This window comes from Primulina huaijiensis, chromosome 10, assembly GCF_012295235.1.
Source record: "Primulina huaijiensis isolate GDHJ02 chromosome 10, ASM1229523v2, whole genome shotgun sequence".
NCBI classification, from domain to species: domain Eukaryota; kingdom Viridiplantae; phylum Streptophyta; class Magnoliopsida; order Lamiales; family Gesneriaceae; genus Primulina; species Primulina huaijiensis.
Window position 1 is genome coordinate 15,035,682 of NC_133315.1, and position 20,118 is coordinate 15,055,799.

At 32.1% G+C, this 20,118-nt stretch overlaps 1 protein-coding gene across 3 annotated transcripts; it reads right to left on the reverse strand.

Annotated features, from left to right (window-relative positions):
• Nucleotides 1–8,594: 8,594 nt before the first annotated feature.
• LOC140985575 (tobamovirus multiplication protein 2B) lies at nucleotides 8,595–11,714 on the reverse strand. Of its 3 annotated transcripts, XM_073453427.1 has the most exons (7): nucleotides 11,429–11,714; nucleotides 11,316–11,339; nucleotides 10,622–10,742; nucleotides 9,770–9,835; nucleotides 9,610–9,674; nucleotides 9,037–9,127; nucleotides 8,595–8,901 (listed from the first exon to the last, which is right to left on the reverse strand). In XM_073453427.1, the coding sequence occupies exons 3-7, from the start codon at nucleotides 10,739–10,741 to the stop codon at nucleotides 8,863–8,865; spliced, it is 381 nt and encodes a 126-aa protein (XP_073309528.1). In that variant the 5' UTR covers nucleotide 10,742; nucleotides 11,316–11,339; nucleotides 11,429–11,714; the 3' UTR covers nucleotides 8,595–8,862. The 3 variants fall into 3 exon arrangements, with proteins under 3 accessions (XP_073309528.1, XP_073309529.1, XP_073309526.1); XM_073453428.1 differs by lacking the exon at nucleotides 11,316–11,339 and having other exon boundaries at nucleotides 10,622–10,747; XM_073453425.1 differs by lacking the exon at nucleotides 11,316–11,339 and having other exon boundaries at nucleotides 11,429–11,712.
• Between the last annotated feature and the right edge of the window lie 8,404 nt (nucleotides 11,715–20,118).

The window sequence follows — 20,118 nt, forward strand, 5'->3', positions numbered from 1 at the left end:
TCTGACATGTTAAATCTCATACTAGTCACATCCAGCCCACCTGATTTTGTCAACCACTTGCATTGGTATCAGAGATAGGTCGGCTGCACACACTCTACTTTATCGGCGCAATTAAATGCAGCACTCATATCGAAGTGGTTCGGGTAGAACACCTCTAGGGGACTTATCTGAAAACTCGGGCATCCAATAGCCCGGGAAAATTATATCCCGGATGTTTCAATGGCCCGGCCTTTCGACTGGCCTCTTCATATGCTCTCCTTGTCAAGTCACTCTCAATGTCCTAGCCAACCCGAGATCTGGATCTCCAATCAAGTTGTCACCTTGTTGACCCGGGAATAATCCATCCTCCTGACCCGGGCACTATCCATGGCCCGGCTCCATGACCCGGGACATCCCGGGCGCTATCCATGTCCCGGGACATCCCGGGATATCAAATATTAATCATAAAGATGAAAGGAAACAATGATAAAGAAACACATTCAAATGTATTTCTACTTTGTGCAGTCGTCACATAAACCATCTCTGATAACAAAAACACAAAACTAACAATCTTTAATAACAAGAAACAAGAAATCTCTCGCAACCATTCCAAAATTTTCGTTACTTCTAATTTATATGTGAGTTATAATTAGAGTCGCCTTCCAACCACAAAGCCTGTGCCAATTTAGTCTCTATAATAAGGAAGAAGCAGCTAATATGCATAAACACGAAATTTGTCCTGATTAAGTAGGTAGTAGGTATAATTCATGATACTCGGGAAGATGTTGAGATGACGGTTTCAGTATATCTGCTAGCACTTTATCCAATTTAATCTTCCCAACAATCAAGATCCAGTACAACCAGAACCAATACTATTAAAAATCGAGTATCATACAGAGGAAAGTGCAAAAAAAAAAAAAAAAAAAAAAAANGGATTCTGTTATGACTCAGCGCGAAGGATCTTGTTACAGGTCTAGAGATCGATTGATCGTGAAGGGCTCAGTGCACGTAACTTATATTAGGTGAACCACGTGGAAAAAGTTCAATTTTACATACTTTGGAGTGGAGATAACAAAATATAATTGTTCATACTATGTCATACTTTAAATGAACTTCATAGTCCAAAAAAATACATCACACACACACACACACACATATATAAAAAGATGGCTGCATCGAGCAGCGGTGATGGTCGAAATCGACAGTGGCGGATCAAATATCGCAATCAGTGCAGTCCACCTCCAACCTCCTCCACCTCATGCTCGAGTCCTCCTCGTAGCATGTAAATTTCCATATTTTTCACTAGTTCTCAGACCTGTGAACTAGATTGATTTGATTTACTAGCATTTGTCTCGGACCTAATGGTTTCTAGAGCTTCTTTAACTAAGTAAAGATACTCACATAACTGAAATACCCAAGTGTTATGTTTTATAAAATCACTACTTTTGCATATGTTATTATTCTGATGAATTGGTTGACTGCTATCAAGAAGAAACTGTAGTCGTATAATGTTGTAAAGCTTCCTAATTTTTTTTCCAGTACTTTGGTAGTTGAAGAAAATTTATTATTTTGATCCTGATTTTAGTGAGATGTTATGGTTTGAATGCATAATAAGATGGATGTGAATATTGATCATCAATTTATCTTGATTTCTGAGTGCCACCCATTTATTCATAAAATCCTTCAATCTAACACTATGTAGTTTCCTTCACCAGTACTTGATTGGCCTTGCAGAAAATTTATGGTATCTGCTTATGAACTTTCGATGGCACAAAAACTAACCAATAGAACTTATTATGCATAAATCAGAGCATTGTATTTCATTTGATTAGCTTGAAATTGTATAGATTAATTTCATTATCGTGATAATATGACCGTATTTGATTATGGTGTTTAAATGTTTTGATAGCGCTATCTATGTGAATTCATCATGTGCAAATGGGCAAGGTTTCCCACAAAATCTGGTCCTCCCTATGAATCTTCACTAAAATATGTTACTTAATTTTGTGGATGTCTTCCTGGTTAAGCATATCTATTTTGGATCTGCATAGTAAAACTAAGGATATAATATAACTCAAAAAGTGATTTGGTGTCAAATTTTGACAGACACTACTTAACAAGCTCCCAAAAAACCTTTTGTGCAGGATTTTCAACTATGAAGAATACAGAGCAGGTAAGTGCATGCTCTCATGGTCTTGACGTCGAACAATGATCACTTTTGAGGGGGGTTATTGCCTGGATCATGGCAAATTTACGGGATTTAACACAGGTTTTGGATCAGATGCCTCAAGTAATTTCAGCTCTGGACGCACATGTGGAAAGTGAATTGCAAAGATTTTGTCCAATCACTTGATATTATTTCTTTTTCGTCGTAAAATCTCGAATATCTGTCAATGGATTTGAAGAACCTGAAACCAGAAATATCTTCAAATATGAACTGAGAGCAATATTCATGCCTAAGTTGAAAGGTGGATAGTATATAACACTATTGGCTCCTTACTGAAACCTCATTATAAATAAGATGTTGAAGAGATGCATGATATCTATTATCTATTATATTATATTATATTATATTATATTATACCTTTATAAAAGAGCCAATATTGATCATTGTGAATTGTCATTTATGTCCTTTGGTGTGGATGTTTTGTACGAGTTAATGTGGATAATGTGTGGACAATNGATTTTTTTTCATTTCCTCATGTGACAGTTTCATAGAATTTATGTGTTTAAATTAAAGTTTTTTGCAACCGAAATTTTTTTGCGGTTTATATTTATAAATTATTTAAATAAATAAAACACGGTAAAAGATCGTTGCGATTTGAGCTGTCAATTTGGGTTGGGTCTGTCGGTTTGGCCTGCACCGCCAAACAATTTATGTGAGTTGGGTTGAAATTTTGTCAACTCATTTAAATGTGAGCCTAAATGAGCTCGCACGAGTTTATATTAAATATCTATATATATAATATTATCAATTTTCAATCATGAATTCTTGATATAAAATAAAAAATATCAGTTTGATTTCAAAATTGTGATGTTACTATCTTGTCCAAAAAAATGTGGGTTGTTGAGACATTCTGGCAATCACTCAAAATTGAGTGTCAAAGTTGACATTTGAGTTATATTTTTGGATTCCTGACAATATGTTCGTCAACATAATATTTTTAAGTTAGTTTTATCAGTATTGTGAGGGGTAAACATTTTATTACAATATATAAATATTATCATCTCTTTAAATTAATATTCACTTTCATGTTTGACATATTATGAGTCATGGTAAAATGAGGAATAATAAATTCAAACAAACTAATATACAAAGCGAGACCAGAATTATATGGTAGCGAAAATTAATATATAAATTTTTAGTGAATTTATCGATGTTAAGATGTATAACAAATCTTATATCATAATATATAAAATTTCAACCTTATAAATGAAATATACAAAATTTTATTATATATACAATCAAGTAATGTTTTATAATTGTATTTTATTCTACAAGAATTCTTGTCAAACTCAGTGATTGTGGATTTAACATCTATTAAATCACAAATTAAAAATCGTGTCAATTAAACTAATTGAGTAATAACATATTCATGAATTTCCTAATTAATTTTTTATCTTAATAATTTGTTTCATTTAATATTTTAAATTATAAACACCGTCACTATAACTAAAGACACATTTTTTTTAAATGTTCGTAAGGACTCAATCACTAACTCATATGAAAAACATTTATCGACATACTATATTAAAAACATTCTAATTAATTAAGCGTATTTGTTGAAAATTTTCTAATTAATTAAGAAAAATTCATTTACAAGAATCATATTTAATCTTTTTGAGCTAACACCATTTATTTGATAAGATATTCATCGCAATTCTTTATTTGTATGTTAATGTTTAAATCTGAATTATGATGTATATTGTTTTTCTAAAAGTTCTTAAATAATGATTTAATACATTAATTCGACACTTCAATATTAACATTTTAAAATATATTAATTTTATATTGTATGCATGCAACACTTCTAATCATGATTATAAAAATTCTAAAAATGAATTAGGTAGAACATAAAAAATTACACAATTAATCAAAAGACAGAAAATAAAAATTAAATAATTATCTTTTACCTATAAACTTCTAATACCGACTTCTAAAGATTGAAGTCGGTGAGTGTGGAAGCCATTATGTACTAAAAAAATAAAAAGTTAATGCTTGAATTAGTCACACTGCAAAGTTAATGAAGTAAAAGCGAAGGACAAAGTCGGTTAATAAAAATATTATAATGGGCTAAGTTGAATTAGACTCATATATATAAGTATCTCACTTGGTTTCACCTTATCTTTTGTCACTGTACAAAGCGAAACCTTATGCACTGTAGTGTTCTACATTTTCTTAATTTTTCATCATCTCTTGGTCTTTAAAGATATATTACAATTTTTTCCAAACATCTAATCTTAAATGTGATCAGCTAACCAAATAATTATTATACTTTGTATACAATAATAAATAGATTAATATATTTGAAGATAGAAAAAATAATGTATTGAGAAGAATAAAAAAAAGAATGTTAGAATTAATACTATAATTATCTAATGTCAATATTTATTTAACATCCTACATTCGAAAATGTGTTTATTGAAGTAAAGACTATGATGATAAACTAAAACTAATAATTTATTTATCATTGTAACGTAATAATAATGTGATCGTTATTCGGAATCAGAAAATGATGTACTTTGACTTTTTTATTAAATTGTATAAACAATTCTTTCAATATTTTTAGTAGATAAACATGTTAAATATATTAAAATTAAATAGTAAAATTTAATGATGAATATGAATGTATTAATTCAACTTTCAATTTGGGTTTCGGGATTTTGTCAATTTTTCTGATTTTTCTTTTATTTTAAAATATAAATTTTCAAATAAATGAAAAATGATTTTTTTTCCTCTACTACTTATGTAAAATATCAAGTACTATATATTCTACTCAAATGTCTTATAAATTTATATGATATGGTAAAATGTTATGTGCATAAACTTATTGTTGGATACAATAATTGATCATGTTGGATAGAGTAATTGAAATATTGTGCTTGAACTGTTGTACTATTTAAAATATTTGATTTGCACTGTTACCATAATCTATAGGTTTTGATAAAACAATAAACGCTTGTGCCTACAATTGGTATCAGAGCCAAGATCGTGACTTTGATTTTCATTTATTGCAATTGGTGCAATTATTAGGAGATAGATTGTTTGGTACAATAATTGTCCACTATGGGTAGGAGCTTAAGCTATTGTATGATTTAAAGATTTGACTTGCATAGTTATCATCAGTTATAGCTTTTAGTAAAGCGACAAACGTTCGATCCTATATTATTCGATTGTAAAGGTAGAAGAAACATGTTGCATCAACTTTTAGTTTTGAATTGATCCCTTACATGTTACTCGGTTTTAAATTTAGAAGCATTCTACAGTTTTCAAATATTATTATATATTGAATTATAATTTATCTCTTTCAAACTGGATAAATATATAATAAAACTCATGTAAATATTATTAACAAAAACATTTAAAAGAAATATTAGATTTGTCGATAATCAAAATAAGAAATAAACAAATTTTGATCTCTCAGTGAGAAATAAGATATTAATTAAATAAAGTTATAATTGCCACAATGAAATAATGCACATACATACATTTATCACTGTATTTTGTAACTAAAATATCAAAAAAAGTTTCCACGTATTATTTTTATATCATATTTAAAATAATTATGAATCCTAATTTTTATTATTTTGAGTTGGCCTTAATTATGAAAAATTATTGTGAATAAATTGAATTTGAAAATTCTTATATCTATGTATATCACATATTAATATATCAACTTAAGTCCAGGTAATAAAAAACTACAAAATGAACTTATTCATCTTCAATGTACACAAATTATATGGTAAAGATATATGACAATTAAGACAATGAATTAGAATATGTGCTCACATATAACAAAATATATAGACAAAAAAACAATAAATAAAAATATTTTTCTAGATATAAATATTTTTTTATAACTTTTTACAGTGAGTTGGAGAAGATAAAAGAGAAAAAATATTAACTCTTTTGGGTTACACAAAAAAATAGAAATAGAAGAAGTGTTTGTCATACAATGAATTCAGTTTNTTATAAATTACAAATAAATGACAACATTTAATCAATATTTATTTAAATCAATTCATGAGTACTTTTTATGTGATGATAGATTGTTATAATAATTAGAGGTGAGCATTCGGTCGGTTCTGTTACCGACCGAACCGAACCGAATTAGTCATAACCAGACCGAACCGAAATATTTAGCAATAACCAAACCGACCGAATTAATTTTCATAACCGATGAAAATCGAACTGAATTAAAATCGGTTAATTCGGTTGGTGACCGAATTAACCGATTAGTTTTAAAAAAATTTGTGATTTAATTTTAATTATATATGTAATTTTTTTAAACATTATAATTACACATGTCAAAACGGGCTGGCGAGACGGGCCAGCCCGCCACCCGCCGCAACCCGCGCCCGCCATTTTCGCGGGCTTCTAAATGACCAACACAGCCCAACCCACCTTGGGCCACGGGCTAGGCTGGCCGACCCGTTTATTTTTAACCAATTTATTTTTTTAAGAAAAAAATACTAAACAATATCGCAGTAAACATAGAAGAAAAATATATATTAGTCAAATAGTTTCATAAAATACTTAAAAGCATTGAAATAAGAGAAATTAAGAAAGCATCAACATAATCCATAATCCATAAAAAGTAAAGTGCTTAAACCAAACATGAAGATTGAGACATGGAAGAGAACAGAAAGTCGAGGAAAGAGAAGGTTGTAAATTTTAGAAAATATTATGTGTTCAACAATACACATAATTATCAAACCTCCGCCGGATCTACAAAATTTCACTACAACTCGTCGGACTTCAAACAAAACCGCTCTTGGGTTCACAAACAATTGTTATGCTTAAAAATTATTTTAAGATTCATGAATAAAATTTTCAGAAATTTCTTCCCTTTAAGATTCATGAATAAAATTTACAGAGATTCAGATTTTACCAGAGTGAGTGATGGAGGCGAGGCCAAGGAGAAAAATAAGAAAGAAATAAGATAAGAGAGTGATGGAGGCGCATGAGACTTATTCCAATTTTTATATAAAACTTAAAACTTAAAAATATAAAAAAAATATACATAAATTATACCCTAATTTGGCGGCCAACCCGCCCCGTTTGGGCTCAACCCATCTTGGCCCGCAACCCAAACGGGCTCAGCCCATCTGCTATTTTATCAACCCAACCCGCTCAATTTTTATAGTGGGGCGGGCCGGCCCGACGGGTCTAACCCAATTTGACAAGTCTAATTACAATCTACATAAATGCATAAAAACATAAAAGCACATACATCACAAATTTTTCTTTAAACTTAGGGATGATTTTAAAATTAAAAATAAATATATATATTAAAATTGATAAATAATAAAAATTTATTAAATAATAATATTTATTATATCGGTTAGCCGATTTCAAAATTTTGAAAATCGTAACCGAACTGATCGAATTAACCGATATAAACGATTTTTTTTTATTTGAAAACCGAATTTTCGAATTGACTCGGTTCGGTCGGTTTATATGTTATCAAGTATAGTTTATATGTTATCAAGTATAAGTGTCTAATAAATTAATGTGTAGTTTATATGTTATCAAGTATAAGTGTCTAATAAATTAAAGGTGGCTAGGAAAATAAAAGCATACAGTAGAAATTATTGTTAATTTACATGAAAGAGAATAATAATTAAATAACATTGTAAATAAAAAATTGTCTATCATTGATTGTCAAAAAAGATTGTAATAATTGAATATTATAATAAAATATATGCATTATTGAGAGAAAATGACAAATAATAAAAGATAACAATATGATAAAAAAGATATCAGAAAATTTTTAGTAGTCCAAATTTTTTTTAAAATTAAAAAATATGTTTTTTTTTCAAATTAGTTACATATACTAATTAACCAGAATTGTCAAAATTTACAATATTATTATCATTGTTTTTGTTGAGTTAACTATTTTTGTTTCAAATTCTAATTACTTCAACATATGTTTCACACGTGTAATGCACGTGTATTATTTCTAGTTAATAATAAAAAGACAAAAAACGGTAGTCCATCGATGGGATTGAAGTCATATCGTAAATTGTGAGCCCTCAACTTTTGTTAGGAATGACACATCGATCATCAATATATGAAAAAACCATATTTAGGTGACCGGAGCTTCTTGTCAATTGTCAACAAAAAATAGTATGCAGTTTATCTATGATCGTTGATCAATAATGCATAGATCCAAAAGCATATTACTTGGGAGTTGAATTTTACATTTTACCTCATTTGGATACCGTTGTCAGTTACTTTCTAACATGCAAATCTCTCAGCTCAAGTCTTTATCCAGAGCTCAGCTTACTCAACAGACACTCAATTCATTCTGCCTTATCCTTTATGTTCTCTCTTTTGTTTTTTTCCTTGACTGGTTACTAAGATATGCTGAATTATAAACTGCCTTCAAATGTAGAAGCCAATAATAACTTGTGCTCATTGCAGGAATTTTCAACAAATTTAACACGAGCATAGCGAGATACATTATCAACAATATTCAAAATGATCTTCAAGCATAAGTAAATACATTAGTATCTTTAAATCAAAATTGAAACTTGCTACAAGGGTAAAATCTTCCATGTTCACAAGTGAAATTTACACGTCCATTGTAGGGATCACAAGATATCAAAAATAGTTGGTTAGCCCACTAGAGCGTCTTGCTTGGGAGGTGACTAATTTAGTTAGCCCACTTGTGAATCTTGCTCGGGGGGTTCAGATTCCTGCAATGAACACAAGTTATTATTGACTCTTAACATTTTAAGGCAATTTATATCACATCATATCTCAGTAAACAATCAAGGAAAGGAAAAAAACAAGAGAATAACATAAAGGATAATGCAGAATGAACTGAGCACCTGCTGAGTAAGCTGAGTTCTGGACAAAGACTTGAGCTGGGAGCTTTGCATGTTAGAAAGTAGCTTAACAACGGTATCCAGATGAGGCAAACTGTAAAATTCAACCCTCGTGTAATATCATTTGCTGATTAGATACTGTAAGACAAATAAAACTTCTGGATTTGTGCATTATTGATCAATGATCATAGATAAACTGCATACTATTTTTGGTTGACAATTGACAAGAAACTTCGATCGCCTAAATATAGTTTTTCATATACTGATGATCGATATGTCATACGTAACCCAAGTTGAGGGCTCACAATTTACAGTATGACTTCAATCCAATCAATAGATTGCCACAAAAGTTGAAATGTTGTCTTTTAATTATTAATTTTCTACATTTTATTTATAATGCGGTTTCAACAAGAAGCCAATAGTGTCATATACCATCCACCTTTCAACTTAGACATGAATATTGCTCTCAATTCATACTTGAAGATATTTCTGGTTTTAGGTTCTTCAAATCCATTGAAAGATATTCAAGATTTTAAAACAAAACAAAAATGAAAATATCAAGTGTTTAGAGAAAACCTTTGCAATCCACTTTCCACATGTGCATCCAGAGCTGAAATTACTTGAGGCATCTGCTCCAAAACCTGTGTTAAATCCAATAAATTTGCCATGACCAAGGCAATAACCCCCTTAAAAGTGATCGTAGTTTTAGATCAAGACCATGAGAGCATTCATTTACCAGCTCTGTATTCTTCATAGTTGAGATCCTGGACAAAAGGTTTTTTGGGAGCTTGCTAAGTAGCGTCTGCAAAAATTTGACACCAAATCACTTTATGAGTTATATCATTTCCTTAGTGTTACTATGCATATCCAAAATAGATATGCTTAACCATGAAGACATACACAAAATTAAGTCTTTAACATATTTTAGTGAAGATTCATTGGGAGGATCAAATTTTGTGGGAAACCTTGTCTATGAGTATATGATGAATTGACACAGATAACGCTATTAAAACAATCTAAACACCATAATCAAATCAAACGGTCATATTTATCGATAAAGCAATCAATCTATATATAATAACTTCTATTGGTTAGTTTTTGTGCCATTAAAAGTACATAACAGATACCATAAAATTTTTTGCAAGGCCAATCAATTGGTAAAGGAAACCACCTGGTATTAGATTGCAGGATTTTGTGAATAAATGGGTGGCACCCAGCAAACAACATAAAGTTATGATCAGTATTCGCATCCATCTTATTATCCATTCAAACCATAACATCTCACCAAAATCAGCATCAAAATAAGAAATTTTCTTCAACTAACAAAGCACTTGAAAAAAATTTAAGAAGTTTTACACCATTATACGACCAACTTTCTTCTTCATTGCAGTAAACCAATTAATTAGAACAATAACATATGCAAAAGCAGTGATTTTATAAAACACAACAATTAGGTATTTCAGTCCTGTGAGATCCTTACTTATTTAAAGAAGCTCTAGAAACCATTAGGTCCGAGACAAATGCTAGTAAATCAAATCAATCTAGTGATTCACAGGTCTAAGAACTCGTGAGAAATATGGAAATTTACATGCGACGGGGAGGACTCGAGCATGAGGTTGAGGAGATTGGAGGTGGACTGCACTGATTGCGATATTTGATCCACCACTGTCGATTTCGACGATCCGCCGCCGCCGCCCGATGCAGCCATCCTTTTTTTTGATTTCATTTTAAAAAATAAAAAATAAAATTGTGATGTATTTTTTTGGAGTATGAAGTTCATTTTATTTTTCATAACCGGGCCGGTTCATCACTTTTTTTAAAAAAAATGAATTTTTCTTTATATTTATTTTTCATATCCGGACCCGTGATCGAACCATTCAAATTCAAATCTCACTATGAGCAAAATGACCTATTATATACCAATCTAAGAACCATTTAAATTCAAATAAAATTTCAACTTAGCATTTTACTTACATAATTCGCATAAACTTCCTAGAAGTATATTCAGCATTCCTAATTCACCGCAATGTCCAAATATCTAATTATACAGCTCTACAACTCGAAATCATCAACTACAACCATGTTGAAATTTCGAAAATCCAATTATACCGAATCTGAAAAATTTTTAAATGTGCTAGGAAGTTCCAAAATTATCATTTATTAATTCTAATGCATTTAAACATCCAAAATAGAATTATTAAACATTAAATTCGAAATCCCTAATAATATAAAACTGGAAATTCGAAATAATTCCAAAACAAATTTCGAAAATTTGTCAATACCTCCAATCGACCCAAATATTGTACCTACAATCAATAATACAACACACATAAATTTTTAAATCAAAATCGAGCCAAAATACCCAAAAATTCGAAACCCTAATTTTCGAAAATACCTTCAAAAATCGGAATCTAAATCCAGATTAGGAATCGAGCTTCAGGCAGCCTAATATCAAGGTTTACTCATGTTTTCCGGGGGAATTGGACGACGGAGGTGCGACGGGTTCGGTCCAAGTCGCGATAAAACTTCATAAAAGTGATACCAAAAGAAATCTTACGTGGAGAGCACTTGAAGAGGGGTTGTTTATGAGAATAGAGTTGCATTAGGATGTTTTGAACGAAATTGTTTCATGTACTTTGGAGAGCGTGATAAGAAAATTCATTGGTACATCATGACCATGAGTTGAGGCTGAAATTGATCATGCTAAAGAAATATAGAAGAAATTTGGGTTTGTCTCATCTTACTCTAATAAGAGGTACTTTTATCTATAATAATGATGTGTGTTTTGGTTTTTTACACTTGATTAAAAATTAACATATTTTATTTTAACATGTTTCAACATATTCAAACTGCTTTTCGGGGGTTGATTGAGTTGCAAAAGCCTTACCCATAGGGCAGACCTAGCAACATAGCAGGTTTGATGAGCATTGCAAGATCAGAATATTGTGAATGACCCATAGTTTCATGGGAAAAAGCCAATCTGATTTTGATCTTTTTTTCATACGAACAACCATTTGGTTTTCTTGAAAATCGTGCCTAAATTTAAGAAGGTCACGGTGATTGTAACGTCTGAAAAACCAACCTATGTAAACCGCATGGATGCAAAATTATTTCAATTGCTTAATTGTTTTGTTTAAATTCGTTTAAATGCTAGCATGCTATTATTATATGATTAAATGTATGATTGCAATAATAAATGATAATATGACATTATTACATGAAATTAAGGATTTTACTCGAATATTCGATAATAGGCAGGGGCAAGGAGACCGAGGACGACCAAGACAAGAACATTTATTTTTCATTAATTAATGGCAATGCATCTTAATATGATTTAAAAATGATTTAATTTTCCTAAAAAATGCTACCTAGGCCTTTGAAACCTCACAATTCCTCACATCAGCAGCCGAAATACACACACACACACACACACAAAAATTTCGAAATATTGGGGAAGAAAGAAGGCTTGTGTTCTTCGTCGTCCGGTCGTCCAACGTCGCACCCTCGCCAACGATCGTATATTCGAGCGTTATAAACGCAAAGGCACGTTTCTTAAACCCTTTCAAATATCATACAAATCATAATATGTGTGTTTAAATTGTTTATGCTTGAATAAAAATAAGAATTCGATAATTTTTATGATATAACGTTTATACGACGTTTTTACGCTTTTATGAAAAACATTTTGAATCCAACGTACACGCTACCAATACATGATAAAATATGGTTAAATACGAATGAATATAGTCAAAACATGATAAATATTGAATAGAAAACAAGCTGGAACAATCGTGGGTTAAAGGAAGAAGGAGCCGTGAGGTTTTTGAAGAGTTTGTGTGCATGTTGTGGGTCAAGGGACTCGTTTCTTTGCATGGGGGCTCACGGCTTGGCTAGGGCTTGGGTTGGGGCCTGGGCTAGACGTGGGTCAGGGTCAAGTGCAGTCCTAGCATGGCTAGGGCTCAAGGGGAGTGTCTAGGGAAGAGTCCACTTGAGCAAGGACTCTTCTCGAGCGTGCAAGAGGGAAGGGCTGAGAAGAGGGGTTGCGGCTGGCCTGGGCACGAGCCAGGCTAGTCCATCAGGGTCCTAGGGTGATGGGCAGGGGTAAGGCCAGGGGATGGAGTGGCTGGGTGCACTGTGGCTCGAGCCAAAAGTGGAAACCGTGAGAGAGCAAGGGAAAACGCGCGAGGCTGATGTCTTCTGATCCAGGTGGCTTGCGCGTGGGTTCCATGGTCTGGGCTGGTCTGGGTTGGGTTTGGGTGTGGTCCAGGGATGGTTAGGGTCGTGTGGGCTCGATGGTGGCTCGGCTGGAAGAGTCCTAGACTAGATAGGAGTCCTACTGCACCTAGGAGACTCATGCACACACACATGCAGGTTTGGTCTCAGTTCCAGGCGAGTTTGAGCAAGCTAGGGCTAGGTTCTTTGGGCTGGGCTTGGTCAAGAGGGTGTCTAGGTGGGTTGACTCGGGTTTGGCTTGAGGTGGCTCGACCGTGGCCCGAACAAATAAGGAGTTGGCTCGGGTAGTTCGATTATGTGTAAAATTTGAGATTTTAATAACTAAAATTGGAACCATGGGTCCACTGCTGGAGTTCATAGCTCATAAGGGTAGAATAAATAATAAAAAAATTTTGTTTAAAATTTGGGATCAAAATTTTAGTTTTGGATTTATTCGGGATTTAATTGTCTCACGAAACGTTAATTAAAGAATTAATTGAAATGCCTAGATTTAAGTGGAATAAAATTATGAAAAATTATATTTAAGCTTAAATCATTATTTAGAATCAGTCCATGTCATTAAAAGTGAGAAAAAGATAAATTCGAGAATTTTTACATCCAGGGGCAAAACAGTAATTTTACACTTAGGAAAATACGTAAAAGTTTAGCAGCGTCCCGAAGGATCATAACGAATGATAAATGATAATTTATTATTTAAAATGATGATTTTTATGATAATTTGATATTTTATGATTTATTGTAAATTTGTGCAATTTGTACTGTTTTAAAATGCTATTTTTTGAAAGTTATGTTATTTTTTTATTTTTAAAGAAAATGAAAAATATTTTGAAGGATGTGAATTGACTGTGACATATGATATATGATTTGTGAGGGATCCGTTTATGTGAGGACGGTGAACTTACGATTTTGTGGGGATGTCGTGAGGGGAAAAGGCCCCAGAGGGAGCCCATTTATGGAAAAAGGCCCAAGAAGAAGCCTATTTTTGGGAAAAGACCCTAGAGAGAGCCCGTCTATGGGAGAAGGTCTCCGAGGGAGCCCCGACGATCGTATTTCCATGGTGGAGCCTAGTGCACACCCCCATGGACCATGTGGAGCTGAAGACTGATCAGTCGACCAAAGGATAAAAGCTAGTCACTTTCAAGTATCAAACTTCACCCAAAATGATATATGATTGAAAGTTTTACGATTAAAATGATTTTATGATATATGATCTATAATGATAATTAAAGCTATTTTTAAATGATTTTTAAAGGATTTATTTATGCTTAAAGTTATTTTAAACTGATTTTACGATTTATGATTTAATTATGTTTAAATGATTTTAAATGGTTTATTTATGTTTAAAAGATTATTTTAAATAAAAGTATGATTTTTAATGCATGTGAATGTATATGTATTATTTGCTATCTATGTTTAAAATGTACTGAGTCTTTAGACTAACTAGGTTTGTATGATGCATGATTTAATGATTTATGAGAGGTGCTGACGATTGTGTGGATCGAGTGCAGCAGTACACACCCGATGACCTTTATGTTTCCGCACTAGTTCGATAGATTTATGATTTAAATATTATGTTAATGATTTTTATTAGAGATATTTTTATACTTTATTTTTATTGTTAATTGATCTTTTAAAGGTCAATTTAGGAAGTTTTGGTTATTTGATGATTTAGGATTTTATTTTATGCACTTGATATTTCATATGTTAATTTATTATGATTGTTAGAAATGTTAAGTTATTTTATTTAGTTAGTATTTTCGAGTTTATGATTTAAGATTTAAAAAAAAAGTCATGATCGTTTAAGTGACGGATTCAGATCTTAGAGCGAACAAGACAAGCAAAAAATTGGGTAAGCTATTAAGGTCTATTGCTCTTATGATTCCACATATTATAGTTGTGCTGAGTATTAGTATGTATTTGGCTATAAAATGAAACATAATTCCGCCAAATAATTTCCTAACACAAATTATTAGGTATAAATTTCTTATATTTTTTTGTAGTTAGTTTTCTGTAATATTTTTTTACAACGAAAATATAAATTTCCTATATTTTTATTGCAGCAATGAGTGGAGGGTTTATACCATCGTGGTTGTAGCTTTGACAACGGTCGGACAAAATGTTTATATCTTGAACGATGAGAAGATTGCGGACTTTAGGCAATTTTGTACTTCTTGTATTTGGGACAACGCATGGTCATTGAACTGATGTTTATTTGGTTTGGAAAACACACATTGTTTTTTCAAAGTATGATTACTAGTTGTGTTATTTTTATTTACGTATATTGGGTATTGATTGGCACAAGATATTGTTTTTGCAAAGTATATATGATGTTATTTATCCATATTGTGAAGTACTGGGTCTGAGTTTTACAGACACTTGACCCAAATTCTTCATATTTGAGTAGTGTTTCTGTAAAAATTGACCAAATATTTCATGATATATTGGGTGGAGTTTTACAGAAATTCGGTTCAAATTTCTTTAAAACTCGACCTAAAATGTAAAACTCCTCCCCAAACCCGACCCAAATCTCCCCAAAACTTCAATCATATGTTATGATTTAAATTGAATCATATCATATAATTATATATGATACAAACTCTAATCCTAAACCCCAACTCGATCTATCTGTAAAAATCGACCCAAACCCTAAACCCTACAACCCAAACCCCAAAATTAAATATTCACGTCAAACTCGACCCATTTGTAAAACTCCACCCAAAAAATACTCCAACTCGACTAAAAACTCAACCCAAATCAAAACTTCATCCAAAAAAACCCCAAATCCACCCAAAATTCCCCCAAAAATCGACCCATTTGTAAAAAATAATATCATGGGAACAACGGAAAGAAATCAACATTAGACAAAAAACTTGTTGTAATTGCATGGAAACATGGAATCCTTTCAATATCAAATACTCGGCAGATGCATCTCTTTGACTCCAAATACACAATGGCACTATGTGTAGCACTTATGACATCATACTCAAGGCGGCCCAATTCATAAACTTGGTTTATCCAAGCATTATTAAACCTTTCACGGAGAATTGACTGGTTGGGATGAAATTTGTTGTAGATGCAATAGATGGTTGTGATACCTCGAAAACCAAGATGTAGTCAATATCTGCAAAGAATCTGACAATGTAATGATTGAAAGTTGTCTTTCCTAGCGTAGTCTCATCTATAAATTTTACCTCGTTTGTTGTCATAATGTTATTACGAGATCTTGGAGTGTATGTTCGAGTCTATTTATCCAGGGAATCACTTTCATCCAAAACCTTGCACCATCAGGATATATTCTCTTACAATTTTGGTACTCTGCATCAAAATCAGTTTGCTTATAATTTTTTGCTAAGCGCATAAATATTTATGTATAACCCTTCTTTTTGCAACAATTTTACATTTTTTAGACATGTCATACACAGTGACCATGATGCACATCTTTGTAAATTCCAAAAACAGCGGCAATGATCGACGAATGGCTGTATGAGATTATCATCAACTCTTCCTCGTCATATTTACTTCCAATAGCTTCATCAAACACCATCTTCATGAAGCAGCATATTCTACATCAACAATGCCCCAGACCAATAGATATTGGTGAAAATATTCATCTTGTGCCAAACCCATGTGTAAATTGCCATCGTGCTTTCCTTTTTACCATGTACCATCGATAGTTATGACTTTTTCTTATACATCTATATCTCTTCACACAAGAACCATATGCTAAAAACATGTATTTGAATCTATTGTGCTCATCTACTACTAGTTTTGTTATGTTACTTAGATTTATTTTATCAACCATCTTCATATAAAAAGGCAAAAAAGCAAACCTTTTTATAGATCACCTCTAAAGATATCACTGGCAAATCATTTGTCTTTCAAGGCTTTGTAATGGTAATGTTAAGCCTCTTATTCCACATCATTGTCATAGTATAATTCAGTTGAAGTGTCACTTGTTTCCCCCAAAAGTTCTCTACCAACATGTCATAAACGACAGATGAGCTTCCTTTTCGGTGTCTTTTACGTGCATTATGTAAGAATCACAAAATGTGTTGAGTCGTTTAGTGTTGAAGTCCAAATTCTCCACCAGCAACTTTTACTTACACAATGAACAACATATACACTCAGGGAATATTTGACACTTTCAAACTCAAAAGAGGAGTTCAAAGTAATTTTGGATAACTTTTTTTTACGTCAGTCTTCCTTGAAAATTCCAATATAGAGGTTAGAATCATCAGTGAATGAATATGTATCATTCCTATCCTACATATGAATCTCACTATCATCCGAATGCATTGAAACAATGTGCTCAATATCATTTTGTTGAATGAGGTTATTGCCATCCAAATGTGCTGCAATCAAGTGCTCCACGTCATTTTCTCGACTGAGCATATTATTTATTTCTATATTCTGAGTTAAACAAACTTTAGTTACATATTTGATAATCTTATTGTTTCTACAATGATCATCAGAGACAAAAATTCTATCAAAGTAGTCATCATACAAATCTTTTTCATTATTATCCATGTATTCATTATCCACAAGGCCATCATTCACATATAAATCAACGGACATAATGCAATCAGTTCCAACAATATCAAGAGTTTTATCCTTCTCAACAACATCCAAATTAGCAATAATACTACGTTCAACTTCGACATAAAGCACAATTTTATCTCTTGTACAACCAAAATAAAAGTATGCCTTCAAATCATTCTCATTCTCATTATACATAGGACGAATATTACAATGTTACACATCCAGTAGATAACTTAATCTCAATTGTTTTGTGTCACCTAGTTACATAATTATGTATATCCCACTTTGTAGATATTCCATCGAACAAATTTCGCAATCTACATGAATCGATGCTCACTTACCACTATACAATGAAAGCCATTTAAATATATGGATATAATATTCATTACTTTCCCATTCATCTTCCTACTCAAAGACAATGACTGTTGGTATAACCTATAAAAATATATAACATATGTTTGATACTATGCTCCAATAAAACAAAAAAATATAATTCAATAAAAAATTTGACCCAAATATGATGAAACTTGATCCATAGTGATGGGACTTGACCCAAAACCATGGCCCTGGATCATCGTGGAATCCTGAACTCCGTCCCAAAAACTCGACCCTGTATGATGAAACTCAACCTAACATCCTATCATAAATCTGAAGCAAAACTCGACCCAATATGATGAAGCTCGACCAAAAACTCTACCCAACATGATGGAAATCTGCACCAAAACTCGACCCAAACCCCTGAATCCAACCCAAGACTAGTCTATAAAAATAAAGAGAATATTTCCATCATAGAATAACAAACAAATTCAGAGATCTCTTTAAGATTATATATAACTGGGTATAAATAATACATATATTGTAAAATTGTACTTACTTTCTCTTTCAAATGATCATGACTTCAATTTTTTTTTCTTTTAGAAGAATAGAGAAACATTGGGATTTGAGAGAACGAGGTTGTTGAGGGTTGGTAAGCCAATAATTTTTTTTAAAAAAAAATCAAAAATTATTAGCTAACTTAGTTAATGTTTTAATAAGTCAAATCCCTTTCACCAAATAAAAAAATTAAACTCCCATCATTTTAATTATATTTGAAAGGAATCATATATTTTTTATTGACCCGATTTGTTTCTGTTTCACAACACATTAGTTTTAAAAATTACATACATCTCTACTAGGATCGAGTTAGAGTTTAGAGGAGGTAAATAAACTCTTTAAAAAATATTTGAACTTTAAAACGTTCTTAAAAGTTTTTAAGATGTTAAGAATTATTCTTAAATGACCAAATTTACCGAACCACTTTAAAATATATTAAGTGTGAAAATGATCAGGTTTGGTTAGAGATAAATTAACAGTTGACAGTTTAACACAAAATTGTTGAAAAAACTGAATGTGGAGAAATGTGGAGTGTGAGTAAATGACACAATTTTTTTTAATGATGTTCGGAGATAAAATTCATATGTCACCTCTTATTTCACTTAAGAAGGTTTCTACTAAAAGACTTCGGCTTTACAATGTCATGTAATAGCCCGCTTATGTAATGCCTGGTTACTCTTACAAATGATTAATAATGCGTTTATGTCATTTATTATGTGGTTATTTGGCTCATTATGTTTCACTTGTTGATTGATGTATCGATAGTGAGATTGAATATGATGAATATATTGAATAGTGACAGTAAGATGTGTGAATGAAATGATGTCATGAACATTGATATTGAAATGCACGAAACGAGAATGAAAACTATGACACTTCTTACGGTTTTTAGTATAACTATTTGAATATGAATCATATTGATATGAGGCCAATTTCATTAGAAATCAAAAAAGTAGGACTACAACATTTATGTTTTGAGTTTTGTCCAAATCCATTGGAAAACAAGGCCAAAATCGTCCCGAAATGTGTAGTGTGTATCGTCGTTCTTGCACTGACACATGATGGGAGAATGAGCACAACTTTTTACTCAAACCTGTAAATGACATGAAACCAATGGGAGATGTAAGCCAATAATAAGGCTACAAATTTCATGTTTACCACTTTTTCAAATTATGAGGGGAAGAGACGTTTTTGGAGCGTTCTTTGATGAAACTGCGTGCAGGGACAGAATGTTCGGCGCCCGAACGGTAAAATATTACCGCCCGAGCGTCCATGTACCAAAAGTTCAGTATTTTTACAGAAAATTCCACGCCCGAGTGGTAGAATATTACCGCTTGAGCGCCACTGCACAACATTTTCAGTATTTTGGCAGAATGTTTCCCGCTCGAGCGGTAAGACATTACCGCCCGAGCGCCGGTGGGTATTTGAAAGGATAAGTTT

Coding starts and splice junctions, on each gene's coding strand:
- LOC140985575 (XM_073453428.1), bottom strand. CDS start 10,741: ATGGCTGCATCGGGCGGCGGCGGCGGATCGTCGAAATCGACAGTGGTG. Junction 9,675..9,769: donor CTATGAAGAATACAGAGCTG/GTAAATGAATGC, acceptor GATTTAACACAG/GTTTTGGAGCAGATGCCTCA. Junction 9,128..9,609: donor GTGGAAAGTGGATTGCAAAG/GTTTTCTCTAAA, acceptor TGAATTTTACAG/TTTGCCTCATCTGGATACCG.